Source organism: Ictidomys tridecemlineatus, chromosome 3 (genome assembly GCF_052094955.1).
Source record: "Ictidomys tridecemlineatus isolate mIctTri1 chromosome 3, mIctTri1.hap1, whole genome shotgun sequence".
Lineage (NCBI taxonomy): Eukaryota > Metazoa > Chordata > Mammalia > Rodentia > Sciuridae > Ictidomys > Ictidomys tridecemlineatus.
Window position 1 is genome coordinate 23,050,989 of NC_135479.1, and position 27,642 is coordinate 23,078,630.

Genomic DNA, 27,642 nt, shown 5'->3' on the forward strand with positions numbered 1-27,642 from the left:
GGACAAGGAGGCCAGGTCCTGAAGCTAGTCCTGGCTCTACACTGAACACCTGCCCCTCCTAGACTTGGAACTATCACCTGTGAAGCCAGGAGTCAACTCCAATGACTCTAAAGACAGGTCCCTTCCAGCTCCAACATCCACCAGCTGTGACCCCTTGGCTGGCACTGGCTCAGCATGCACACCCACTCATGTCTCTTTGCTGAGGGTGGCAACACACAAAGCTCCACTCATGCATTTTCAAACTCCACTTCTGCTCTACAAACCACATCCTTCCTAACCCCTAAACTGAAGGCTCCACAAATCTGCATCTCCTCCCACGTCCATCCATTCTCAAAGAATAGACTGAGGCTGGAAGAGGGTGAGGTCATCGTGGCCATCCTCTTGCACTGGTACGCTGCTCCCCATGAGGCTCTTCAGAGCTTCCTATCATGCCTGGTCAGAAGGAAGTGCTGCCACCAGTCTCATGGGGCAGGGGTGTGGAGGTGGACAGCAGCACCAGTCCATGACCAGGGAAGCTCTTCTTCAAATCTAACCCAACTACCTGTTGCAACATTCCAGCCCGGGGAATATGAACTTGGGAAAACTGGAGAACAGATTTGTGGAGGTGAAGGAAGTGGGGCTGGGGAAGGCAGAGTGGTGTGCAGGAAGTGTCTAGGTTCCAGTGCACTAAGTCATTTGGACCTCACTTCCACACAGTGATCTTGGTGTGGATGTCCTTCCCTTCCATCAGAATAGAAATAGACTTTAGCTCTGAGAGCCAGCCTTCAGCCAGGGCATGGATGTGAATGGGTGACTCTCCTAAGAATCTCTTAAGGTTACTTTGTTTTTTAGTGGCTTGGGGCAGGGAGTTAAAGAGCTTAATAGATTAAGATGAATAAAATGCTGAATTCTATCATGTCTTTCTAACTGATATTTAGCATTAATAAAAAGTGAGTATTTCTGAGGTCATCACAACTGCCCCCATCCCCCCCACCCCCAAGCCCTTGCAAGTGCCTAAGAAATTGCCTCTGAAGAATTCCCACCCACCCCATCATTAGCTCCCTAACATCTTACAAAGTCTTATCAACAGGAATATTAATATTATTTTCCATATCAGAAAAAAAAACAGTTGAGCAGCACAGGCAAAAATATATCTGCACTACGTTTCTGTCATTGCCAAAAATATACACATCTTCTTTTCTTTATTTAAAAAAACCAACAAAAAAATCCCAACAACAACAAAAACCCAAACAGAAACACACACACAAAAATGCACACATGCAAAGAGACCAACAGGACTTGAGCTTCAGGGAAAGCTGGAAATGCCAAAGGACCAACAGCTCCACCCCAGTGCAAGTGAGACAGGGACACGGGTCTCCAGTCTTCCAGGGGCCCACTCAGCCTTTGCTGCCAAAGGCCCTGGGCAGATGGGGACTGCTTTACGGTGAGAACTGCCCACAACACCCCAGGGAAATAGCTGGTGGGTGAGGAGACAGCTGTTAGGTCAGCTTCAGTGGCTCCCCTAGTTGGTGGGGGTGGGGTGGAGTGTGCGAGGGCAGGCTGGCTAATTCTGGGAGGGAGACTTTTACTGAAAGAAGCGGCACTTCACCTCCCTTGTTCCCTCTCCCAATCCCTGGGGTCCCCCTTATGTTAGGGAAAATGGACCAAACTACCAGTAGGGGAAGGGGGCCCAGGGGGCCCTGAGACCAAGTGGGGTCTGGAGGAGGGAAGGCAGGATATTACCCTGATTCAAAACCCCTAGCCCCCAGTTACTCTCCAAAACTGGAGTACTTTTCTGGTTTTTTGTTAACCATTCATGCCCCTGAAAGGGGCCAGAGTTGGTGAGGGGGGAGGGTACAAACAAGAGCTGGGAGCTCCCCCCTCTGGTGCTAACCACTGCGCCTGTTTCTGCCCTTGTGGCCCCAGGTCCAGGGGAAGACAGACAAACAGACAGAAACACACACACACACATACACATACACATGCATACACAGACACACTCACACTGTTGAGTCAGCCAGCTCCATCTCCCCACCCTCCGCACTCCTCAAGCCAATAGTGCAAACAAGGGGCAGGGCACCAAGGACGGTGAGGGCCTCCCTATGCCCCACTAGTGGGGTCACAAGAGGTGCAAGAGGCCTGGCCTGGGTTTGATGCTGTCTTGCCCTTCCTCACTCCCCCTACATCTGTGGGCTTTTACAAGCTCAGCTTGTGACCCTTAGTAAGGGAGAGGGACAGTGAGAAACAGTCAAAGGGATCCCTTCTGCCATTTACCCAGATTGGGAAGAAACTGCAGGTCAAGTGGGGCCAGCCCTTCTTCCATGAAGACTTCCATGCAGGGATAAGCCTAGGTCTACCCTCCACTGCTCCCCTTTCAAGTGCTGATCTGTTTTATGTGGTGGGTCCAACCAACCCCCCACTTATGTCATGGCCCACTTTGCTCTCTGGGGGACCTCAAAACATTTGCTGAGGGTGGGGGCTCCTAGGCAGGCTTAGAGCCTGTCCTCCCTCTGAGCTTCTCACAAAGCAGACAGTGCAGACAGGGGGTGGGGATGCAGATGAAAGGGGCTCCCCTCCCAATCTCAGTCCTTGCACCAGGAGCCCCCAACACTCCCTGGGCCTCAGCACAGGCTCTGGGTCGGGGTTCTTCCAGTGTCTGGGCCCAGATGCCTGCTCCAGGATAGGACCCCTTAAGCCAGGATCTGTCCCCTCCATTTAGGGGTCAGGAGGGGTACAGGTAGATTTAGCCTTTTTCCTGGTTGGCTGAGGCTCCTTTGTCAGCGGTCTGGAAAGAGAGGAAGGGAGGCTGGGGATTTTGGAGTTGTCTGGCCTTAAAGCCTACCTAGGACCAGCTTCCTGGGACAAGAAAGCTGCCCCAAGTGCTGAAAGGAAGGCCGTCAGAAGGGTCCTGCCTGGGCTCTGGCAGGTGCAGGGGTGGGGGAGTTGTGAGCACATATGCCAGCAAGACTGGCTTCCTGGGCTCGGGTTGTGTCCCCTCAGAAGGAGAAGAGCCTCTTTTTCAATGGCCCTCCTAGAGGGGCACCTTCCTCTAACTGGTCACTCAGAAAGGAAATGGCATTTCCTAATTGGTCTTCCAGAGGAAGGCTGCTTTCTAACTGATCCTTTTACTATTAGCCCTTGCTCAGAGTGGACCCTTCTTGGCTCTGCAGGAGGGCACCCATGTGGAGCAGAGGCCCTGGATCTGGAGCAGGGCACCTGTCTAACCTGGGGATTGCTGACATTCCCCTGCTGATGCATATGGTGATGTATATTCTGATGGTCCATCTCTGCCCATCCCTCAGAAGGGAGACAGGAAGGTTTGGACCCCTTACTCACCCCTCCTTTGGGGCAACTGCCACTGTTGTCCGTCCCCGACAAGCTGAGGAAAGGGTTGGTCTGGGCAGTGAGGACTGGAGGTCCGCCTGCAGCTGCGACTGCTGCAGCTGCAGCCGCTGCCGCCATGAGACTGGTGTTGTTGCTGAGTGAGGGGGCCACAAGGGCTCCAGCGGGCAGCAGAGGTGGGGCAGATGCTGCAGGCAGCAGGCCAGGGGTGCCCGCTGACAGCAGTGGTGTGGAGCTTCCTGCCAACAGGCTGGCCATGGGAAGTTGGGAGCCCCCAGCCATCTGCAGCCTCTGCAGCTCCCGCTTCTGCTGGATCTGTTGAATCATCTGGTAGACAACTGTCTGGTGCTCCTGCAAGGAGGTCAGGCTGCTTATGGCCAAGGTCCCCGCTGTCTCTCCTTGCTGCCTGCCTGGGTCCTGGGCTCTATCCGTATCACCAGAACCATGAGGCAGGAGACAGGGGAGATGGTCAAGGTTCTGTCTCTAACTTCCTACTCTGGGCCTAACTCTTCCCATTTGGATAAGAAAATGGTTGCACAGCCTCAGTGTCCATAAGCCAGGCACTGTGGACCAAGTGCAGAACAAATATCTCTGGACCAGCCCTCTCAATCAGTTCCTCAGTTACTATGATAACCACAAATGCTCCCAGGAGTGGTATCACCCCAAGGCAAGAAACAATAAATGAGGTCAACAGTTTTCAACTCCTCTTTTTTGTTTTAAAAAATTGATCGTTTTGTTTTGAATAGGCAAAGCATTCTTAGTATTCCAAAACTAAAATAATTGTATAAACATTAAGAAATGTTGCTTCTGGGCGGGGGCTGTAGTTCAGTGGCAGAGTGTTTGCTTAGCACATGAGGCACTGGGTTTGATCTTTAACACCACAAAAAAAAAAAAAAAAAGGCATGCTGTCTATCTACAACACCAAAAACGCAAGTAAAATAAATAAAAAGAAACATTGCTTTAAAGAATTTTAAAAAAACCTTATCCTATTCCCTCTATCTTTCCAACGTTTCTTTATATGAAAATATTTTTTTTTCCCATTTTCTCAACTCCAGCATTCTTACTGTGATTTATTTAGGTACTTTGATGCTGGGAGGGAGCCCAAGGCCTCGGTGCTAAGCATGTGCTCTACCACTGGGCCACACCCCCAGCCCAACTTCCTCATTTTTAAAAGTGAAACTCCTGCCTCCAAACCAAACTGGCAGAACCCAACATGAGATACACCCAAAAGAACCTGCTCTGGCTGACAGTGTCCCCTGCTCAGTCACCTTTCCACTAAGATCCTGTAGTTCCCTCCCCCTAAAGATCCTTGGGGCTGAGATCAGAATGCTATTGTTACTCAATCTGCCGCCCTTTACTGGGACATGATCTGGGGCCATGGCAGCATCCCTTTCCCAATGCCTGGTGACCTTGAGAATACTCTTGTCCCCTTGCCCCTCACCAGTACCACAGGCTCAATATCCACTCAGCCTGAAGCCCCCCCCTCCACTGCTGCCCTCCCTGGGTTGATCCAGGTCCTCTGAGATCTGGGAAAAGGGGAAGCACAGGTCTGCTGAGGAGCCAGGGAAGGGAGGAACATTACCGGGGTGAGCTGTGGGGAGGCGAGGAGCTGCTGGAGCTGCTGGAGCTGCTGCTCTTGCTGCTGAAGGAGGTGTCTTTGCTGCTCGGACAGGCTGAAGCAGGGGACACAGGGACCATGGGGAAGGTGCAAGGAAGCATTCCTCCCCACCCCTACAAGCTCCCAGACTCCCTCAGACCCAGGTGAGGAGAGGCAGGGAGGTGCAGGTTTAGAGAACTAAGTTCAGAGGGTGAGGGGAGAGGGACACTGTAAGACTGAAGGACTGCCCCAGAGGGAAGACCTAGAGTGGCTGATGGGTGAGAAAGATTCTTGGTCCTGGGCCACTTACACCCAGAGTCACTCAGAGATGACAGTCTAAGGAGTCCCTAGAGACCAAGAGATGACAAAGACTATATACCCTTTGGGGGATTTGGGTGTTATGGGGGAATCCCTCCCAGAGCCAGCCTCCCCACTCCCTTCCCCAGGGCTGAACTCTCCCTCACCTGTTGAGACAACCTGGCAGCTGCAGCGTGGGGGCCCCACCAGCCTGGCTCAAGCCCGTAGGGTTGGGAGCAGCAGCCCCATTCAACCCCCCCAGGAGCCCATTGAGAGGCAGGCCCCCACTGCCTGCGAGCCCCCCCAACAGTCCTTCAGCCATGGGCATGGCCCCCAGCCCTGCTGCCCCAGATGCCCGGCCCAACCCATTCTGTGGCTGTGGCGGGAGTGGGGCAGGGGCCCCAGGCAGGGCCAAGGGCAGAGTGGCAGGGCTCTGCTGAAGCAGGGGCAGCGGTGGGGGCGTGCTGTGGAAGGACAGCGACGAGCTGCTGCGGCTTGGGCAGCCTGAGTGTGGGTCCTGGGGAGGGAGGGGGAAGGCAGTGGTCAGAGGGCAGAGGGCCAGCATGAACCTTCTGGCCCCCAGCCCAGCACCCACCAGCATTCTCACAGAGTACAGCCACCCCACCTCACCCCAAGAACTCTGGCCCAAGATACAAGGCCCAAGGATAAAAGCTATGAATCCAGTCTTCATAATTCATGTTTACTGACCATTTCCTGGGGGCCTGGCACCCCTTATCATGCTTGCTGAATAATGAACAATAGTAATGATAGTGACCTTCAGCGAACCATATCTAAAGGCTAGTGCTTGATCTTTGCTACCTTGCTATTCCCATTATATGAATGAAGCCACTGACTGTTAGGTTAAGTAATTCTGCAGGAGAGTGCTATAGCTGGACAAAGAGGCTCAGGTTCAAATCTATATCTGAAATGCAATGGCTTGGGTGGCCTTGGGTTCAACTTTAGTTTACTTACTTATTACCAGCAGATAACAGTAGCACTGACTCCATAGGACTATTATGAAGACTAAATAGACCAATGCTTTAAAATTTTCAAGGCATGACAGAGGGCAAGTATACAATTAATGTTGGTTATTTTTATGATTATGACTGCCCAAGTCACACAGTCAGTAAGTGGCAGAGAATAAGAACCCAGTTTGTTGATTCCAATAATAACCACAATATAACAATAGCAACTGCTATTCCAACCACCACCAATTAAGTAGGGATTATTTTGTGTGAGGCACTATAATAAACTCTTCAAACACTTTTCAAAGGCCTTCCCTAACCACTTTATATCCAAGAATCCCTCCCCTATTCTTTCTTACAGCCCTCAATTTACTTCCATCTTAGCACTTCTCCTGGTTTGTAATTATTTATTGTTTTCTTGGATTTGTCCTATCTTCAGGATGATTGTGTAGGTTTTGCTCATTGATTGCTAAGCAAGTGCCTGGCACTAAGTAGGCGCCTCATAAATATTACTTGTTAAAGGAATGAATGAACCAATCGATTAACTGCTCAGCAAATCACTTCACTCCCCAGCCTCCAATAGGGGCAGGGTAGAGATGTGACCGGGAGGACATTGAGTCTCCACCAGCCCCACTCCTCCCTGACCCCTCCTCATGGTACCCACCTCGGAGGATGTGGACAGCGAGTTGTCCAAGCCAAGACTGTTCTTCCCTGGAGGGCTCTTGCTGGTGCTCAAGGAGTCACTGCTGCCGGCTGAAGGAGGAAGGGCAGTCAGGGACTGAAGTGGGGTCGCCCCACTTGGAACCACCAGGCAAGGACCTCCACTCCCGGGTTGGGCTGGACGCCCTTACCTTGGGGAGGCAGGCCATAGGGTCCAGGGACAGGGCCGTTGGCGGCAGGCAAGGCTGCAGGCAGGGCGGGGAAGGGCACAGAGAGCTGCACGTTGAGAATCTGCAGCCGCTCCTTCTTGGCCGTCAGGCTCAGGATCTGCTCCTGCAGCCGCTGGTTTTCCTTCTGCAGCGCGTGCAGCGCCTTCAGCATTTCCACGACTGCGGAGAGGGCGAGGGAGCCTGAGGCCCGGCGCTGGGTGGGCGGGGGCGAGGCGGAGCCTGGGGCGGGGCTGGGGCGGGGCCGGAGACCTCCAGGAGGCTGCGCCAGCCTAGCGAGCAACACAGGTGAGCTCGGAGGAGAGACTGGGGATCAGAGCTGTGAGCGCCAGGGCGGGACCTGATACCCACAAGACAGGACGAGGAGCTAGAGGAAGTTGGAGTTTGGGAAGGTCTGGGCCAGGAGGCCGCGAGGGTCAAAGGCCGCACGCAAAGGAGGCGGGGCCGGGACTGACTAGGGTTACAGGTGAGGCCTGGGGTTGGCCGTAAGTCAAGGCGGGGCGGGGCCTAGAGGTGGAACCCTAAAGAAGTTGGGGCCCTCGGAGAGAAAGGTGAGGCGGGAGCCCTCGGGCAGGTCTCTCAGCCCCGCGCCGCCCCTCCTCACTGTTGACGCCGGCCTCCCCGTCGCCCTGCTTCTCCAGCAGCTGCTCCATATTAGTCGTTCCCGGGGCTGCAGGGTCTAGCTGGACGCCCCCGCAAGGTGCGGACGCTGTTTGATCGAAGAGTGCAGGGAGGCTGCTGATGGGGGACCTGGGGTCGTAAGAGAAACTGGGTTCAGGCTTACCTCGTGCCCTTACTTCAGGCTCCCCCTCCCCCCTCAGGACTTCCACTTGGCCCTTCGGTTCCCGCCCTCTCCCCTGTCAGTCCCTCCGCCCTCCCTCCAGCGCCCCTCCTTCCCGCTCCCATCCGCCTCCTCCCAAGTCGCCGCCCCCTCCCTCACATGGAAGACAGACTCTCCTGCGGGGAGGTCCCCCGACACCGGAAGCTGCAGTCCTCCAGGTCTGGCTCTTGGAAGGAGAAGGGAGGGGAGGAATCAGCGAAGAAGGGGAGCCGTCAGCCTCTGGGTCCCCGCCCAGGAAAGTGGGTACAGGATTTGGAACGTCATTTAAGACCCCTTTCCCCAGGATCCCCAATCCCAGACTGGCAGTTCAAGTTGCTAAGACGCTGAGAGTCCCGGCTTGGAAACCCTGTCTTGTAGGAGGTTCTCTTCCCCTTTCTCTAGGGCTCCTGCTGCCTACTTCCAGATCCACCTCCCAATTTCTTTCCAGTGAGCTTTGGAGTTACAGACATTTGCAACCTAGGTTGAATTTGAACCCAACACTACTTTTTGGGTGGCCTTGGGCTCCAAACTAACCTCTTTGAAGTGATTGTTAATTAGGATTAAAATAAGAAATGTGAAAAAAATAAGAAGTGTTTGGCTGGAGTGGTTTAGCTGGCATTATTATAATTAGCCTTGTATGACATCCCCAAACACATAGACCCCACCCCATGACAGGAATCATCAGACCCAGGGCCATGTGCACATTAGGTAAGTGTTCTATCACTGAACACAATCCCTAGCCCTTGGGTTTTGTTTGTTTTTTTTTTTTTTTGGTACTGAGAATTGAACCCAGAGGTGCTCTACCATTAAGTTACATCCTGTCCTTTTTATTTTTTTGAGACAGGATGTCTGCCAAGTTGCCTAGGCTGGCCTTGCAATCCTTCTGCCTCAGTCTACAGAGTTGCAGGGAGTACAAGCATCCACCACCATGCCTGGCTTGGATGACTTACTATGAACTCTGAATTTAAAAGACAAAACTTTGTTGCATCACAGAATCCTGCTTTGGATCTTGGAAATAATAATCACTCTACTCTGTTGGGTCTAAAAAAATGTATCAACTTTGGCCCCTTTAAGGATTAACTTAACAGGCCACCTAGAGATAAGCCCCATCCTCTAGGCTGACCGGTGGTGTCTCTGCACCAATCATCTTTCTGGCGCTGGGCTGACTCTCCAGGGAGCCCTGGGAGCTTGCAGCTGGGCCCCTTAACTCCTCAAAGCTGGGAAAGCAGGGAGCCCAGCTGTTGGGGCCTCCTAACTGCCAATCCCAAGCAGCACCAAGAAGCAGGGAAGAACAAGGCGTCAGTGTAAGAGCACTGAGCTTGGAGTCAGGAGCTCCGTCTTTGCACTCTGGCTCTGTCATTCCCTATCCTCCCCACCATGAGCATCATTTCTCTGCCTTTTTCTTTTGTGAGATGGAATGGTAATTCTGCCTTGCCTTGCCCCTTCACTTGTGTGAAGTTTTTTGTTTTGTTTTCTGCAGAGTGAGCAGTGGCAGAGGGAGGGGGCAGCCAGCAAGCCTTCACATCCTTTTTGGGTTCACATTCCCTCAGGCCTTTGGGAAGAAAAAGGAACAGTTTGAGACTCATTTACCTGTATGGCTGCTCTCAGCTGGGGTGAGAAGGGGGTTAACAGCGCCCATAGAGGTTCCAAAGATGTGGGCAGAAGGGAGGCTGAAGGTAGAGCCAGCTAGAGAAAACACCTGAGGGAAGGAGGGAAAATCCAGCAGGGTGGTTATTTTTGGATCTAGGGCACAATTGTGTGCTGGGGTGGTGGGGGATGAGGCATACTGGGAGGAAAGAAGATCAGAGAGAGGGGAAGTTCTGGTGGCAATCAAGCCCAACTTCTTGAATTCCCACTAGGGCTGGGTCCTGGCAGTCTGTCCCCAACCTACCCAGGGAAGGAGCCAGGAGTAAGGCCTCACCTGAGTGGTGGAGATGGAAGCAGAGGAGGAGGTGAGGGTGCTGGTGAATGGGGAGCGGCTGAGGCGGGGCAGGGCTGAGGTCCCTGGGGGCCCCAGCAAGCTGGAGGAGAGGGGTGTACTGCAGACAGCCCGCAGCATCCCACCACCATGGGAGATGGGGTCCTTATTACTGGTGTAGATGCCTAAAGAGACACAAAGGAAAGGCTACGGTTACCTTCCACCCCAGACTGCTCTTCAGTCAAGTGGCTGGAAGAGGTCTCTCTAGACAGTACATTCCCAGGATTTGGCCACACACTCCAGTCTAACCCTCCTGTGTGGTGCTTGCTATGACACCTTACCAGGCTGCCCTGCCCAGGTCTGGGCAATGCTAAGCCTTCTAATTCCCTCCCAAAATGTGAGCCCTACTGGGGCAATCTACCCCAATCTCTCCCACTATAACCATAGAGAAGACAGGTATAGTGGTATAGGGGAGTGTCTTAGAGGTGACTATCATCTCTATCTTTTATCTCTGTTCTTTGGAGCAGTTTTTATCATATTTCTTCTAATTACATCTTTATGCCTCTGTCCCCTCACAAGACTGGCTCAGCCCTGAGATACTCTCTGTCGCCAGGGGTCACACTAACCTGCCCCCAGCAGTGGGGATTCGAGGCTCAGGCTGGGCAAATTCCCGGAAGGCCCAAAGGTGCGGGAGGCCAGACCCCCCAGGCCAGAGCTGACCAGGGAGCCTCCGGAGAAGGGTGAGGCAGCAGTGGCGGTAAAGCCAGCCAGCTGGGCACCAGGTAAGGAGGGGGTAGCCAGGCCCCCAGCACCCTCCTTGTTCCGGCTGCCCTTGGGACGGCCTGGCCCGTGTCGGCTCCTCTTGCTGGCTTTGTGCTTCTTCTCCTTCAGGCCTGTCTCAGGGGTTTCCTCAGCAGGTGCAGGGGTAGCGTTCAATGTGGGCATCCGCTTGTGGGTGCCTGCTGAGGTGCTGGACCCCGAAATGTGGGGAGATTTATAGTCCCCAGGGGAGGGGGCCCGGGCTCGGCCTGAGCTGGAGGTGGTGGTGGAGAAGCGCATGATGGGCCCAAAGCCAGAGAAGACCACTTTCTGCTCAAAGAGGTCAGCCTTGGGGGGTTCAGGAGCTGAAGGTGAGGGAGGGGCTGACGGGGTAGGGGCTGTGGGTTTGGAGTACTTGTCATCCTCTGACTGCTCCAGTTTGGGGAATGTGGAGAAGTCAGGGGAGCTCTGCAGGGATGAACCTGTGAGCAGAGGGAAAGGGAGTTATGGCTGGATTGCAGCTCCCCTCTCCCTCCCGCTCCACATGCACCTCACACTGTGAGGAGAGCTCTGACTGGGGAATGGGGAAAGCCTGGCTACTTGGCAGAGCTCGGCCCATCTCTGTGTTCTGAGATGAGCGTCCCCACCCTCCAGCCTCCCCTCCTCGGGAGGGGAGGAACTCCCACTCCAATGACCTCACTGGATACCCGCAGTTTTTAGGAAATAACACGAATATTGGTGCTTTAAAAAATGGCCCCTTGCAGCACAAGTGTGGGGGATAGTGAGTATTGTGGGGTTGGAGGGCAGCCTTCCCCTAAGGAAGGGAAGCAGAGCTCCATTTCTATAGGGAAGGTGAGAGGGGTGGATGGCTGGATGAGGAGTCACTGGGTAGGGGTCCACTACCACCAGTTTCTAAAACTATACCAGTACAAAGGCCTTCGCTAGAAAAGTGTGGGGCAAGAAGCTGTCCCCACTCCTAGCCTGCTCCAGGACATCACACTCACCTGCAGGCTGGAAGGGCCCCCCAGAGGAGGAAGAGGAGGAGGAGGAAGAGGAGGTGGAGGTAAAACTGCTCACACCCTTCCCACTGCTCAGCTTCTTCCCCTTATGACTCAGACTATGGCTGGAAGACTTTTTCCCCTTTGAGTCCCTGCTGCTCTCGGAGGTCTCCTGCGTGCTGGCCTCATGGTGGGAAGAGGAAGCTGAGGAAGAAACCTGAGGGAGGGGAGGAGAGAGGAAGACTCAATGCTAGCCGCCCAGTTGGGCTCACCCTGACTTGGGAGTGAGGCAGGAGGGACAGGTCCTAAGCTCAGCTGAGAGATCCCAGAGTCAACCTCAGGAAGGACTTCAAGGTACCCCTGAACCAGGGAGAGGGGAGGCAGCTGTGGAATTCCCAGGAGATAGAGGAGAGCACTGTGACCTCAAGAAGGTTTCTGTCCTTCACTTCAGGCAGGAAGACTGGGCAAAGGAGAGAACTGATTTGTGGTTACACTGGCCAGCTCAACTGAAGGTTCACTCATGCAAATACTTTGGGGCCTGAGAGGACTTGCCCAGGCTTGGAAGTGGCATAGGCAGGGAAGAGGTCAAGGAGATTAGACCTCTCTGGACCCAGCCTTAGGTGCTCCAGTTGCTATTACTCCCTCCCTGTCCCCCACAAGTCAGTCACCTGGTTTTTGCCCCATTCTCTTGACAATTTCATGTTCTTACAAGACAACTTGAGGTTGCAGACAGAACCCTCTCCCTGAGAGCCTATCCTCACTCTTCACAGGAAACTGCTCTTCCTTCAAACTCCAGCTCAGAAGCTCCTACTTCTATGAAATCTCCCTAACACACAGGTGGAACAAGTCACTCTGCTTCCTTTATTTCCAGGGCACTGTGTGCCCACATTCACATGTCAACAGTTGCCATTTTGCACTGAGATGGCTATCCAATGTCTGAGGCTCCAGTAACCTCAGAGGGCAGCAGGATGGCAACCGGAGGAGCGTGGGCCCCGGAGTAGGGGAGGGGTGAGCCTGGCAGGCTCTGCCCTTTACTGCCACGTTATGTCATTCGGTCTCTCAACCTCGCTGAGCTCTAGTGCCCTCACAGGGTAAATTATGCATACTTGGAGAGTTATGAGGGACTCCATGCCAGAGACATGATGGGGGTCAATAAATGACCGTGGCAGCTGCTATTAATATCCAGCACAGACAGTGCTATGTGATGGGTAAGAGCATGGGCCTCCACACCAGACTTCCTGGGTTCAAAACCTGACTCTGACACTTAACTCACTGTGTGTTTTTAGGCAAGTTACCTACATCTTTGGACTATTTGAGGATTAAATTAAATGAAGCACTTCCATGTATCCCTTCTATCTCTCAGTTCTAGAAGAGTACCTGGCATGTCTGAGTTCATGTTCTGTATTATTGCTGGGGAAGGCACTTTTCCTCCCAGACAGAGACCAGGTACACTTAGTAAACAGTGCTAAATGAACAAATGCTAGAGGGAGAATTGATGGGAAAATGAGAGCCACCCTGCACTGCTCCTCCCTGGGTGGAGCCCTGGTCTCTGTCTTCTTTGTTCTTTTCAGCAGCTGGAGTTCTGAAGGGAGCCAGATGTGGTTCTGAGAGTAAGGGAAGAGAGGGGCTGGGGGGAAGGGGAAATGAAATGTTGGGGCGGGTAGAGGGGGATGGGCAAAAATCTCTGGCATGTCCAAGGGACACCCAGTTACTGAAGGAACTCCCCAGATCTTTCCACCTGCCTGCAGGCCCCTGGAAAGGTCAGAGGGTATGAATGACAAGCTTTTCCAGGTGAGCACTGGGAAGCAGGAGGGGAGAGGGTTACTGGGGCAGTTACTACAGCAACATCACCCTGGAAACCTGATACCTAAGCCTCCTGCTAAGATGCCCAGAGCTCTGCCAACCATCTGAGGTAGGGTGGAGATGACTGGCAATAATGGGACAGGAGGAAGCAGTTTCTCCAGACCCCCAGGGTTCTCCTTTCCTGGGAAGGGCAGGTTGGAGGGAGAGCGAGGAGGGCTGTTCTGGCTTGGATTAGCAACTCCCTGGCTTAGAGTAGGATCTGCCTGTTGCTTATCCAGATGTTGTCCATTTCTGGAGACAGGCCTGAATACCACACCCCTGCTGGGAAGGGTGGGACGAATGAGGATCTCAGGGTGCTCTCCTGGGGCCTGCCTTCCTTGTCCCCACAGTCGGTGCTTTCAGCCCTTCTAACCTGCATGGAGTGGGATCTGGGTGAAGCAAAAGGTTTTGGGTGCCCTTCCAATGGTAGAGGGGCCCTCTGCCTATCTCTGGAGGGGTGGGTCCCAGAATTTGTAGAATGGACCTGAGTGTTGTACTCTGATTCTCTGTATATAAGAGCCCAGTGCTGAGGCCCTCTTTCTGGACTGAAGCAGACATGAATCCAACCTCACCCTCATGGTTGGTCAGTACTTGGGGAGCAGGAGTTCAGGTCCCTTCTAGTCTAGAAGTGGAAGTGGAGGGATGGGATTTTAGGGAGGGGAATTATGTTAACCAGAAATTAGGAGAAGGTACCCAGGCAGGTCCCTGGCTCACCCTGAGTCCTCACATTTGCCCTCCCACTCACTGCCATCCAAGAGCAGCACACCATCCCTGCTGAATGTGGGGAGCAGTACCTTGTCAGCAGTGGGGACCACAGGCGGGGCGAGGATGCTGGGAGGGGACTCAGGCCGCTTCTTGTGCTTCTGTTTAAGGCGTTCTTTGTCCTTTCGACTCTGGGGAGGGAAAAGTAACCAGATATTGATGCTGGGGAATCACCTGGGGGAGGATAAACATGACTTGTGTATGTGGGGAACAGATCTCCTCTCAAGGATGGGACTTATTGGGAGTCAACTCCCCCTTTGGAGGAATAGGGCATTCTGGATGGACAGGAGTGACTTGAGCAAGGTCCTCTAAGTGCTTGGAGCCCCTCCCCCTCAAGCTCCCTGCCTGCTAAAAATAGCTTGTCCCATTATCACGCCAGTGACACAGAGCACCATGTACATATAAAAGCATGCTCATGCAAGGGTGTCTACCAGGGACACAGAGCTGTGCAGAGGGACGGGTGCCCTGTAATATATGGCATGAGGGGACACAGGCATGGGTACTTACTAACTGGGCTAGCACACGGCTAGACTGTGGAAATGTGCAGGGCCACATGCCTGGGGCTTTGGGGTCACAGTCATGTCATGGGAAGGACAAGGAAGAATCATACAAACACAAAAAGCACAAGGAAGCCAGGTCCCATCTTGGTCTCTCTGGCCCTCACGTTTTACTTCCTCAGCCCCCTCAGTGGCCTCAGAGGAAGGAAGGGAGCAGGATCCAAGAACTGGGGACACCTGTGGTAGCTTCTGGAAAGAGGCATGTGTTTGTGAATGTGTGTGGTGAAACAGTGGAGGGGAAGACTTCACCTTCTTCTGGCCCCTCTCGTGGTGAGCAGGGTGCTTCTCCTGCTGGGTGGATGGTGAGGCTGACCGGCTTCTCCTGCCAGAGATGAAGCCACTGCTGCCTCCCCCTGTGCCACCTCCACTGCCACCACCACCGCTGCCGCCACCTCCTCCTCCTCCTCCTCCTCCTCCTGCTCCTCCTCCTCCTCCTGCTCCTGCTCCTGCTCCTGCTCCTGCTCCTGCTCCTCCTCCTCCTCCACTGATGTGCCTGGATGTCTTCTGGGGGAGAAAATTGAGAATAACTGTCAAACTCTCCTTTTACTAGCTTAGGAAAAGGTTCTTGAAGGTCACATGTTCCAGGGCCAGTCCCATCTGCTCTGTCATCAATAAGAGGACCTGGTGTCCTCCGTGCTACTCTGTTCAGTCTGGAAATCCTAGAACTTTCCCGGCTGGCTCATCCAACATATAGATTCAACAACTGAGATTCCAAAAAGGCAGGGATTCCCTGGCTGGGCCTGGTGGAGGTGGCCTGGGGCCCAGAACATAGGACCTCATGCTTTCTACCCAGCTCCTTCCTGGCACCCTCTCATCCTGTCTTGGACAAACTGAGCCCCAGGCCACTTCTATTCCCCCCCCCCAGTAGAAGCTGTGCAGGGACCCTTGTGGGAAACCTCTGCTCCCCTGCACTCCACATCCCATCCTCCCCTCCTTGTACTTCATTCCAGCCATCGCCTCTCCTCCCTTGCTCCTAGCCCTTCCCCTCCACCAAACACAGGGTTTGCTCCTGTGCAAGGGATATGCTGCTTTAATCTTTAAAATATCAACAGCAAAACCCAAACTAGCTGGAGTGGTGGCGCAGGAGGATCAAGAGTTCAAAGCCAGTCTCAGTAAAGGCAAGGCATTAAGAAACTCAATGAGACCCTATCTCTAAATAAAATACAAAATAGGGCTGGGGATGTGGCTCAGTGGTTGAGTATCCCTGAGTTCAATCCCAGGTATGCATTCCCCCAAAATAACAAAACCCAAACAACATTCATGTTGCCTCTCCTTACAGCCAGGGGTGCCTTTCCCTCCCTTCCCTACTAATGCACTCTCATTTGCCTGGTCCCAGGCTTGCAGCTGCTCCCTCTAAAGTCACGAATTACCTCCCAATGGCCAAATCCTAGGGCTAACTTCAGGCCTCACCAGTCCTGCTCGACGCTCCCCAGCACTAGGCATGGATCCTATCCTGCCAAACTCTGTACCCTCCCCTGTGGCTCCCTTCACACCTTGGTCTACTCTTCCCATGGATAACTTGGAAATTCTAGCCCCAGCCTTATAAACCCAGGCTGTCTCTACTATCTTGCTGGGGGTCTGACAGCCAGCAAACTTGAATGTCTCCACTTAACACCTCTGCAAACCAAACCAACCTACCTTGTCCTACGTCATCATTAAACTCTGAAAACAAGGTGACCATATAATTTATGTCCCAAATAAGGACATTTCTAGAAATGAACAAGGGTAGCTATTAATCATTATACTAGAACACAGGCATAAACCAAAACTGGCTGGAGCAAACCAGGACACACACTCACCCTACAAAGGCCAGATGAATCCCATCTTCAAGGTACCCCCAGGTGCCTCTAGCTACTGAATGTCTAGAGCCTGGATCCTGTTTCAACCTTACTTCCTACTTCTCAGCCACCCCCACATTTAGGGGAGTCTACCTAGAATGGCTCTAGCTTCTAGGTTCATCCCTCCATCCCCCCTCCTCGCAGCTGTCTCCCTGCCTCCAGCTTTGGCCCTTCCAATCCAGCTTCATGGTAGCTGCCAGGGTAATCTTCCTAAAAAACAAATCTGATCATGTTACTCTCCACTTACAAGCTTTCCAAGCCTGTGGCCTGGGGGGAGGAGTGGCCCAAGCAGCAGCCTGGCTCTGCAGACACCTCACAGCTTCTGGAACATGCAAATCTCTCCACAGACATGCAATAGTACCCTTCCAGCCTGGGCAGAAGCAGACTCAGCTCTCATCTCCTGCTCTGGTCCCATCCAGCACTCTGTTCTGCTGCTCATGCATGCTCTGTCTCATCTCAGACCTCTGTCCACACCAGGCCCTCTGCCTGGGCCTCATTTCTTCCTGTGCTTGTTTGACAGGTTCTCGAGGAGCTTTTAGATCAGACTACCTGTTCTGAAATCTATCCACCAGCTATGAGGTAAGTTACATGACTTTGGGGAGCCTTGGTTTATGCATCTGTGAAATAGAGACGGTACAGCATGCCTAGTACTTAGAGATGTTGGGAGGACCACAAAAAATATCCCATGTGGAGAACTTGGTACAGAGGCTCAGGCACAGTAGATATTCACTCCCACACAATCAGTGGCTCTTATTTTTATTTCTAGATCCACTCAGCTTAAAAGCTCCCTTGTCTTTGAAGCCACCCAGGCGGATAGGCAAGGTTTGAGCACTGTCTTCTAGGATGGACTACTTGGTTCAGCTCTGGTTCATACCCCTTCAACTGTAAATTATTCCCCAATCAAAAGAGGAGCTCCTCAAAGGCAGAGACTGGGTTCTTTCCACCTCCCAGCACCAGGCAGGGGCCTGGCCCAGAGCCCACACCCTCTAAACCTCCACTGACAGACCAACTCGTGTGCTGGCAGACCAGATGGGACTCACCATCTTGCTGAAGTGATATTTGCAGTAGCCACAGTATTTGACATTGTCGACCTCCAGCACTTCTTCCTCACACAGCAGGCCTGCCATTTGGGCACTAACCGAGGGAGGTCAGGTGAGAAGGGAGTGGCCACAGACCAAAGCAGCCACCTCCTCTTCCCTTCCTAGACCCCTACTTAAGAGAAGCCAAGACTATCCGAGGAAGCCACTGCCACCATCACCCAAGAAACAGAAGCTAGGATGAGCCCACTGGGCAGCCACCCATGTAAACCTCAGAGAAGGGGTTGGGAACAGGGATCTTACCAGGTGACATGGAAAGCTTGTCGACATCCATGACGATTACAGGTCATACAGGCTCCTGAGGCTGCCTTGCTCTCCCGGCCCTGCTCCTCGCAGATGTAACACGTCTGTAGGACACAGCACACTCGTCCTGTCTTCCACAGAGCCCCTGTCCTGCAAGCTGAGGGATCCTTTGGCCTCCCTTTAATTCCATCCTCTCCTCACCATCCCATATTAATGCTAACATCTTCCTGCAGTGATGCAGATCTTCTATAACCTAGACTGTCCAAGAAAGTAGCCTGCAGTCACATGGAATACTAAAAGTATGGCTAGTGTGACTGAGGACTTGAATCCTAAATCCTATATAATTTTAATTTTGCAAAGCCACATGTAGCTAGTGGTTATATTGGAAAGGCCTGTCCTTGGTGAGCTGTGAAAGGCTGCTGACTATCTATCTTGCTCCCTGGTGAGCCTATTCCCACCTCTGAGCCTCTGCATATGCAATCTGTAACTGGAACCTAAGACCCCAACATTCTCAAAGCTGACTGTCTCATGCTTTGGTTTCCACCTAAATGTCTTCTTCATTGACCACATTATCTAAAGTAAGCACCCCACTAGGTACTCTTTATTTAAATTCCTTTTTTATTTTCTTCACAGCACTTATCACAAATTACATTTACTTTATTTGCCTGTTTATTGATTTCTACAGTCTTCCCACACAAGAGCATGAACTCCATTGGCAGACAGCACATCTGTCTTGATCAACACAGAATACTGTTTGCCCAGTACCTTACATCAGGTCTATCACATAGTAGGCAGTCAATAAAATGTGTCCCAGTAATGAATGAATGAACTACTAGCTAAAAACTCCCCTCTGACAGTGCTACTTCACTGAGTTCCAGAGCATGAGTGTGTGTCTAACAGTGGTAGGTACCTACCCACCTTCAAGTTCCCTGAAAGTGTTCATTGGACAGAATCAAGCTACACCAGAATAAGAAAGCATTGTAGGGACAGAAGTATGGGTGGCCAGGGAAGGGACAGTATGGGGCACAGTAGGACTGCTGACCTTATTGAAGCGATCATGAGGCACATACTGCAGCACGATGGGCTCCATGGTGAGCACATTGGCAAACTGCACCTCGGGGATGTAGAGGGCACATACCACGTGGGCCCAGCCTGGGAGAGTGTAGGGGCCAGCCTCAGGGGGATGGTGAGCCTAACACCCCATCCCTCCCATCCCCAGGCTGCAGACTGTCCCCTTTTTCAGAGTCTTCCCATCTGATTCCAGTGCCAGCCAGGGAAAGGAAACCCAGCCTCCACCCCACCCACTCTTGCCTTCCCAGACCTGTTCTGGGGGACTTGCTGACCTCAGGGGTTCAGGGCCCCCCCTCACCTCCATTGTCAGTCCTCTTCAATGCCCCGTCTTTGTGTGGGCACAGCTCACACCTCTGCCAATGCAAGGGGCACAGGGAGTTGGGGGATCTGCTGAGCCAGGCCCTCCCTGAACACATTCAAAGGACCCCAAGATGAAATGATAAGATCCACTGTGGGGTGGTGTAGAGGAAAGAAGTTTGGCCACTAGCTGATAACTGTTGAAGACTGAGTGATGATGGGGACCTGGGGTCTATTATTGAATTCTCCCAACTTTTGTAGCCTTGGAAACTTTTCAAAATAAAAAGTTCAAACAAACAAAAGTCTCCATGCTTGAGGTGGGGCGCAGTGAGGGATGAGCTGAGGGAGAGATGGGGTTGGTGATAGGTATGCAGGAAACAGGAAGTCCTGCATGACAGAACTAAGTCCCACCCTAGCCTCAGCCTCAGAGTCCCTAAACTCAACCAGAGAAGATGCTCAGGTGTGTGCAAAGGGGGAGGGGAGCCAGGAGGAGGAGGCTGGAACTCACCACCCTGGCTGCTCGCTCCTGAGATTCACATTTTCGGCAGAACCAGGGTCCAGTTGGCACCTGGACGATGCCATAGCAAGCTAGAGGTGGGGGAGGAGTCATTGAGGAAAGCTGTCAGCCAGCGGCTTTTCCCCAGGGGGAAGGGAGTGTGACTCCGAAGAACCAGAGCTAGTTCCAGCAGGGGGGGCTGCTCCCCCTGTCTGGGGGTCACTCTCTAAACAGCAGAGCCACAAGGAATGCCCAACAGCACAAGGCCAGCCTTTGATCACACAACCAAGCATTACAAACAGGGGCGGGAAGTCTTGAGTCCTTGACCTTAAACTTCTGAAAGATCCTCCCCACCCCACGCCTTTTCTGGACTCATTTCCCAGCTCCAGTCCCGGACTAGTCCCCAGGCATCAGTAACAAGAAACAGTCGCGATAGTCAAACACGTTTTGTTGTTATGGGGGGGGGACTTCTTAAAGGGCCAGTAAGGGACCAAGCAGGGAAGTCGGGGGTCCAGGAACCTCATCTTCAGCTTCTAACTATCACAGGTACAGGTCAAAAGTCAAGGCTAAGGGCAGGTGCAGTGCAGGTAAAGGAGAAGAGAGTGGCGGGAACTGCCGGCAGCCACAGTACTAAGGGTTGTCCCAGGAAGTGGGGGCCCAGCTGGCTGTGCCAGACAGGCGGGAGATGCCAGCCTGCGCCCTCGGCAAGATTCCTCAAGGAGTTAACTCCGAACCATGTGCTGCTGGGGGAAACTCCAAACCTCCCTTCTCCATTCCGGCCCCCTGCACAACCGCTCTCCTATCTTCAGCTCTTCCCCGGAGGATTTTAGGAGTCCCTTCTCCCCTGGGACCCTTCTCGTCCCTTCCCAATTCCGCTCCTCCCAGTATCCGGAAGCGAGGGGGGATGACCCCCCCTTGACCTCTTCCTCTCTGAGCCCCGGACCAAAATAACAGGGCGGGAGGGGACACCTCGCAGGTAAACATTCCCCCGGCAGCCCCGACAAGGGCGGCGCGGGGCGCAGGGAGTTCACTCGTTGCTCCCTGGACTCTCCCCAAACTCCCTCAACTTGGGGTGGGGGGCGCGGGACTGGAACAATAGGCAAGAAAACAATGCCTGACCCGGTCCTGGAGGACCGGGCGGGGGGGAGTCCCCACGCCTCCCTTCCCTTCAGGTGGGGTGGGGGAGGGGCGCGCGAGCCCCGGGAGGGCTCCGGAGGGCGCGGCCGGGGGCGCCCTGAGCGCGCCGCCCCCGGGGTCCCGCCGCCCCCCCGCGGGCTACCCCCGTACCTTGGTGGACGGCCACGCTGCACGCGTGCCCATCGCAGTAGACCAGCGGGTTCTCGGCCCAGCCCCTCTCGTCCGAACATACGCAGCAGCCTCCTACCATCTCCTTCATACTCCCATGAGCTCCCTCCGGGGCTGGGGCGGGGGGCCGGCCGGCGGGGGTCGGGGGTCAGGGGGGGAGGGAGGGAGCGGGGGGCCGCGCGCCTCCTCGCCCCCTCCTCCGCCGCCGCCGCTTCTTTTCTTTGCCTCCTCCTTCCTCCTCCTCGGCGTCCTCCTCCTCCTCCTCGCTCGCTCTGTCTGGCCGCCCCCCCCGCCGTGCTCTCGCCCTCATGCCCCGACGGCCCCCCCCCAACAATGAGACTCGCGCGCCGGGCTCGCCCCCTCCGCGCCGCTCGCCCGGCTACCACGGCTGCCCGGCCGCCGCGCAGCCAGGGCCCGGCGGGGGAGGCGCCGAGTGGCACATCGCGGGTGCCCGCCCGCCCCGCGCCGCCCGCTCACGCGCCGCCCCCCCGGCCCCCCTGCCCCGCCGCGGCAGCCATGGCCGCGCGCCTCCGCTCACTCGCTCGCTCGCTCCCGGCCCGCCCGCCGCCCGCCGCCGGGTAAAGTCTTAGGTTCAGGGAACAAAGCCTGGCTTGGTAGGGAGCTTTTCGCTCCTTCGCTCCGCGCTTCTTTTCCTTCTTTCTTTTTCGTTTTTTGGCTCTCGGTTGTCGCTCCCGAGCCCTCCCTCTGCCTGCCTCCCATCTCGCGCGGGGGTGTCCGATTCCCAACCCGCTACGCCCGGGTCTCAATCTCTGCGTCACTTCTTCAACCTCAGGGAAATTTGGAGGTGAAGACCAGGGACGCGGAAAGGAATTGGAGCGACGCGGGGCTGCTCGCTTCTAAGTGTTTGGGGGGTCTCTTTGGACGGTAGCGCACGGGCCCTTTCCTCCGAGGCCACTCTGGAGGGTAGACATTCTTTCACGTGCAGACACTTATTCATTAAACAAATATTTATTGAACGCTTAGTATGTGCCAGCCGCCAGGAGAGTAGCGAACAAAATAGATATCCCTGCCCTCGAGGAGCTTTTCGTTGTCACGGACACACGCGCGCACACTGGGACCCAGACCTCCAAGGCGCACAGAGGCACGCGCAGCTTCATCCAGGCACACCACCTGACCCTCCCGGAGACCCAAGCCCAGCTCCAGTTCCGCTGGCTTGCCGGAGAGACCCACGCGCGCTAGAGACCGCAACCACGGAGGTGGTCACGAACAAGTTACCCTTGACCGCTAAGCACGCACACCAACACAATGGCACGCACACAGCTCCCTCCAAAGGGCTAAAGTCCCCCACACTGGGTCTCGGGTCAGAAGTGAGGGGACATTAGCCGGAAGATTTCTTCCCCAAGACTAGTGTGGGGAAAGGGGACGAGATCTGACTCCCACACATTTCCTAAAGGGGGGTCGGCGCCCGTGGGGACTAAAGGTCACCCACCCCCACAGCGGGAGGTGGGGTGGTGGAGGGGAGGAGGCAGCCCTGGGGGCTTCAGCGACACTTCAAAGACTTCGCGGCCGGGAATGCTTCCTGAGGGGGAGGGGTCGAGAGAGGGAAGAGGGGAAGGCCGGCCAGGGGATTGGGGATGGAGTAGGCCGCCCCCCTTCAGCGCACTGCCCCCCTGGCAGACTCTTCCGCCGGGTCCGCCTCCTTTTCACCAGCACCTGTTCAACCGGAACATCAAGGGGCCGGGGCCGCTGCTCCCCCCTCCGCGTCTCTTTAGTACCTTTCATCCGGGCCAAGGGGGGGAGCGAATCCCCGCCCAGGAGGGGAGGGCTTGCCGGGGGAGAACTTGTCCTTGACCTGGTCGGTGGCGTCAGGGATTTACTCCCTTAATCCTGGCCAGGCGGGAGTTTGGGGAGATCCGGGAAGCTGAGTTCCAGGCTGCAGCCCCCAACCCCTGCTCGCTCCAGCGTGGACACGGGGAATCCCGGAGGGCTGCCGGGACGAAGAGCCGTCTACCTTTTCGGCGGCTTCGGTGCCTGAGGGAAGGAGCCGAGAGCCTGGGTATTATCCAACGCCTGTCCGAGGGGCCGGGATCCCAGCCAGGATGTTTGCACTCCAGTTTCTTGGTCAGTTTTGTGAACTTCGCTCATACGAAAAGTCAAACAAGACGCAGAGGAGAAACCTTATTTAGGAGTTTCTAACGAATTATCTTTACTAGCAAGAATAAAATTGCAAGAAAAACGCGAAAATGCCAGTGTTAACCATGCGCCAGTTTCAGAATAATTTGCTTTCGGGATTCACCACTGCCATGGTAGTCACATTCGGGTTTCGCCAAACTGGAGTCATTTGAAGACTCATTGGTCCCTGCGCCCAGGGATGGGCGACCTGGGGACAGGGGCCGGGAGGCCTTTTTGTCCTGGATCAGCTCGGTGCCCGGTGTGCCCCTGAAGCTTGTGGGATGGACGGCTGACGACACTTGCACGTTTAGTGTTTTAGGAATATTGTTTCGTTTAATCCTTTAGGATGGGCTTTAATGGCTCCACTTTATGGACGGAGCAACTAAGGTCTCCACGTTTTAAAATGACTTGCTCAACAACACACAGCCTGAAAGCAGCCCAGCAGCCAGGATTCGAACCCACTCTGTCCTCGGCCAGGGCTGGGGCTCCAGCATCACGTATTGTGCCTGTGCAGAGCGGGGGTGGGTGGGGGGCGGTGGTGCCCAATTCTCCTCTATGTGCGCATCCACCACGGTTTCCCTCCGAGGTCGGGGGTAGGCCGGCGCCCCCCGGGCGGGCTACATTCGCCGCAGGTACTCGAGGCTGAGCTGTCAAGCTCATTCTTCAGTTGCCAACATTTATTTTCCTGAGTACCCACTATGCGCCGACTCACGAATATGGGGCAAGAGCAAGACTAGGAAAAGTGGTTTCTAGTTCACTGTGCTATTTGGGGTGTGAGCGATCACGATTTGAGGTGTCACGCAGATCCTGGCTGTGCGGTTTTCGGCGAGTGACTTCATCTCTCCTACTCTTAGCCTGTCTCTCTGAAAGTGGAGTATTGATAACCTCTGGCAAAGGCTGTAGGGAAAACTGAACGAAAATCTCTGCAAAGCGCTAGGACACACAGTAGGTGCTCAGTTCCTGAAGATCTCCGCCCCGCCCCGCAGAGCTAAGCTGGCCAGAGCAGCGCGTTCGCGTTCCCGCTTCCCGCCCCGCGCGTCCCGCGGCAAAGGGACTGGGGCAGAGACGACCAAACAGAAAATTATTTCCGCCCGCTCGGCCCGCCCCGCCCCGCCCCGCCCGTCCCCGGAGCCAGAAGGGGATTGTGGGGCCGCCGCGGCCGCCGCCGGAGCCGAGCGGGGCGGAAGCGCGCGTCGCGCTGCTGCTCGGGCCCGACCGCGCCGGCCCCCGCACCTCCCTGCCGGGGCTGCAGGCTGAGGTCGGGGTGGTCCTGGGGCGGAGGCGCCTGCTGCCGGTCGCGTTTCCGCGAAGTCTGGCTCGCTGGTTCCCGGAACCGAGCGGGGAAGGCCCGAGTGTGTTGCGGTTTCGCTTCTTCTAGCCAGCCTGGCGTTTGGTTTCGCCGGTCCCGGGGGCCGGGGGTGCGACCTCTCCTCTGGGCCATTAGACAGCCCCAGGCTCGAAGAAGAGACTGCGCCGGCGCCCGCGGGTTTGCGTTTCCTTTGCGTTTCGTTTTCTGCCCTCACAGTGAAGCTTCTGACCTTGGGGGCGTTGGGAGAGGTTAAGTTCCTTTCCCGAGGTACTCCAGCCATTGAGAGGCTTCAGGTGGTTGGGTGGGAAGGCCTGGCGTGACCTGGAGGAACCGCTAGCCGGGAAGGTCGCTCTACTATCAGACAGACCTAGGTTCCAGTCCTAGCCCTGTCACTTACTGATTATGACCTACCCTAATGCCTTATCAAAGACCCTCAGTTTCCCCATCTGAGGCTATTAGAACCAATCAGTGATGACATGGCCACCTTGAAGGTGATTTCCCCTTAAAGGTTATGACTGGTGACGGTCCAGTCCATCTAGTAGGCCTGGTCTGCTTGCATGGGTGACGTAGAGGTTTTTTCCTAAGTTAAACCCCCCAGTTCATGGTAGATAAAGGCTGATCTAAAGAGGAACTAGTGGGAGTGAGGGGATTCCCCAGGCATTAGGAGGTCCATAGTCATGATTACTGTAGTGACTCTGCACATGTGGGGTTTCTGGCTTTTCACAGATTCCTCAACAGGAAGAACACCATACTTGGTTTCAAATCCTGCCTCTGCCATTAGCTAGCAGCCTTGGTTTGCCAAACTGTAAAGTGGGGGCCATTGGATACCCTTCTCCAATCTATAGGACTATGGCAACTCCTGCCAGGGTCCCAGCAGGTGCTTTAATAGTTTCCAGTGAGGCCCAGTAGTTCCCTTGATCTTGTTAAAGCATCAGGGACTTCTAGGGAGTTAGGTTGGGCAGGAGAGGAAGAAGGGCAAGAGAGGAGATAGCCATCTACCTAAACTTCAAAGCTCCCAGCAATCCGATCTTGAGAAAAGCAGTTACCTTCTCTGATATTTGATTGGGTGACAAAATCTTGAAAGCCCTCTTGGAGTTAACATTCTGTAGGTTGATGACTGTGCTCCTGGGGAACTTTCTAGGGTGGGGGGACAGGAAGGGGGACAGATGACTAGTGTGCATTTGCCTTGCCGTGTTCCTCTTTTTCTACCAGTTCTTCCTGACAGCTAATCTTCTTTCCTCTTGTTATAATTAACCATCAGGACAGAAGTTGAAAAAGTTATATTACTCTGTCTTTTAGTAATTACTTCACTGGACTGACCATGCAAGATACACAGATAACACCCAGGCTAGTGAGGGTATCAGACATAGAGAAATAACTAAGATGGTAAGGGCTATGAACAGTGCCCACACGGTCAGGGAGTGGAGTAACTGTGTTTGTGGGATCAGGAAAGGCTTGAGCTAGGACCCAGTGGGTGACAAGGGTTTACTGGCAGATGTGGGGAAGAAGAACATCCGGTGGAGGAGAACAGCATAGTCAAAGGCACAGGGGCAGGAACCATAAAGTTAGTGTGCTGGAGTTTTGTATTGTGGTAACCACATGGCAGTCTGTGTGGCAGGAGAAAGGATGGGGGAATGGCAGGAAGGTGACAGTGAGGGGCCTTGAATGTCTTGCCAAGGAGTTTGGGCTTAATCCTTAGGGAAATGGGGAGCTGTGGGACTTTTAAGTAAAGGGTGCATGGTCCTACTAACACATGGGTTGTCAAATGAGGGGTTGGATAGGGTTGGGAGATGATAGGACAGCAATTCTCAAACCTTTCAAGTCCTTGGCGGTCTGGTTCAAATGCAGATTCTAATCCTGTAGGTCTGGGGTGGGGTCTGAGAACCATTATTTTTAAAAAGCCCCCACATGAGACTGTGTGGCTGATCCAAAGAGGGCATGGGGTTAGCCTCTTAGGGTTCATGTGCAAGATGAGGGCTCAACTCTGGTGGCAGCAGGTGAAAGGAAGTTTGGGTGTGAGGATATTAAGAAGGTGGCATATAGCTGGTGCATGGCGTACTGTGTAATCCCAGCAGCTCAGGAGCTGAGGCAGGAGGATCACGAGTTCAAAGCCAGCCTCAGCAAATAGGGCTAGGGATGTTGCTCAGTGGTCAAGTGCCCCTGAGTTTAAAACACGGTACTCCCCCCCCAAAAAAAAGGTAGGGAGCTGCAGATATAGCTCAGTTGGTAGAGTGCTTGCCTTGCATGCACAAGGCCCTGCGTTCAATCCCCAGCACCAAAAGAAGAAGAAGAAGAAGAAGGTGGGATGTGCCCACCACAAAGTTTGGCATGTACCTATAATCTCATAGACTCTGGAGGCTGAGGCAGGAGAATTGCAAATTCAAGGCTAGCCTTAGAGGTTTAGCAAGGCCTTAAGCAATTTAAGGAGACCCTGTCTCAAAATAAAAAATAAAAAAGGCTGAGGGTGTGGCTCAGTTGTAAAGGGTTCCTGGGTTCAATCCCCAGAAACAAGAGAGAGAGAGGAAAAAAGAGGGATGTTGTCTCCCCCCCCTTCCAATGCTGGGCCTCATGCATGCCAGGCAAGCATTCCCTCAACCCTTGAGCCACATCCTCAGCCCAAGAAGGTGGGATGTTAGGAATGGGACTGGGCCTGCTTGGCAAGGCAACACCAAGAGAATGAGTGACTCCCAGGGGTGCAGTCAAGGGGATTTGATGATTGGTTCTCACCTATGCACTCAGAACCTAGGGTTGTGGGGGGAGCTAGTTATGGAGCCACTTTGGATATGCTGACATTGGCCACATGTGGCAGCTGAGGTGGTAATGCTCTGGAGACAGTGACTTTCTGGCTCAGCAGACTGTGTGGGCTCCAAACCAAGAGTGAGGGCCAGCAGGTTGTCCTGGGAAGCAGGGATGTGGTCATGGAAATCAAGAGAGGGGCATTAGGACATAGGCAGCCAGGTGCCTTGAAGCCCTCCTATAATCCCAGTGCTCTGTAGGCTGAAGCAGGAGGATCACGTGGTCAAAGCAGCCTTAGCAACTCAGCTAGGCCCTCAGCAACTTAGCAAGACCCAGTCTCAAAGTAAAAAAAAAAAAGGTAGGGGGTGGGGATGGGATTGTGGCTCAGTGGTTA

At 54.2% G+C, this 27,642-nt stretch overlaps 1 protein-coding gene and 1 long non-coding RNA gene across 5 annotated transcripts; one reads left to right on the top strand and one right to left on the bottom strand.

Annotated features, from left to right (window-relative positions):
• Positions 1-1,164: 1,164 nt before the first annotated feature.
• Mllt6 (MLLT6, PHD finger containing) lies at positions 1,165-21,518 on the bottom strand. 4 transcript variants are annotated; one of them, XM_078042108.1, is made up of 20 exons: positions 21,053-21,518; positions 19,778-19,857; positions 19,271-19,325; positions 18,944-19,053; positions 17,902-18,005; positions 17,602-17,695; positions 14,973-15,224; positions 14,199-14,297; positions 11,569-11,779; positions 10,432-11,046; positions 9,809-9,990; positions 9,478-9,586; positions 8,008-8,074; positions 7,672-7,817; positions 7,032-7,229; positions 6,845-6,933; positions 5,383-5,732; positions 4,904-4,994; positions 3,316-3,672; positions 1,165-2,764 (listed from the first exon to the last, which is right to left on the bottom strand). In XM_078042108.1, the coding sequence occupies exons 1-20, from the start codon at positions 21,159-21,161 to the stop codon at positions 2,723-2,725; spliced, it is 3,360 nt and encodes a 1,119-aa protein (XP_077898234.1). In that variant the 5' UTR covers positions 21,162-21,518; the 3' UTR covers positions 1,165-2,722. The 4 variants fall into 4 exon arrangements, with proteins under 4 accessions (XP_077898234.1, XP_077898233.1, XP_077898236.1 ...); XM_078042107.1 differs by having other exon boundaries at positions 14,973-15,227; positions 21,053-21,517; XM_078042110.1 differs by lacking the exon at positions 5,383-5,732 and having other exon boundaries at positions 14,973-15,227.
• LOC144376046 (uncharacterized) lies at positions 19,049-23,275 on the top strand. The gene is made up of 2 exons (XR_013436052.1): positions 19,049-20,741; positions 22,927-23,275. It is a non-coding gene; the product is annotated as an uncharacterized LOC144376046 (long non-coding RNA).
• Positions 23,276-27,642: the final 4,367 nt, after the last annotated feature.

What these genes read in the sequence shown, in the direction of transcription:
- Mllt6 (XM_078042107.1), bottom strand. Translation starts at nt 21,161, where the DNA reads ATGAAGGAGATGGTAGGAGGCTGCTGCGTATGTTCGGACGAGAGGGGC. An exon ending in TGGTCCCCACTGCTGACAAG is followed by an intron (nt 11,780 to 14,198) that starts GTACTGCTCCCC and finishes CCCCTCCCTCAG; the next exon opens with GTTTCTTCCTCAGCTTCCTC. An exon ending in CCTCCCCACAGCTCACCCCG is followed by an intron (nt 3,673 to 4,903) that starts GTAATGTTCCTC and finishes ACCTCCTTGCAG; the next exon opens with GAGCACCAGACAGTTGTCTA.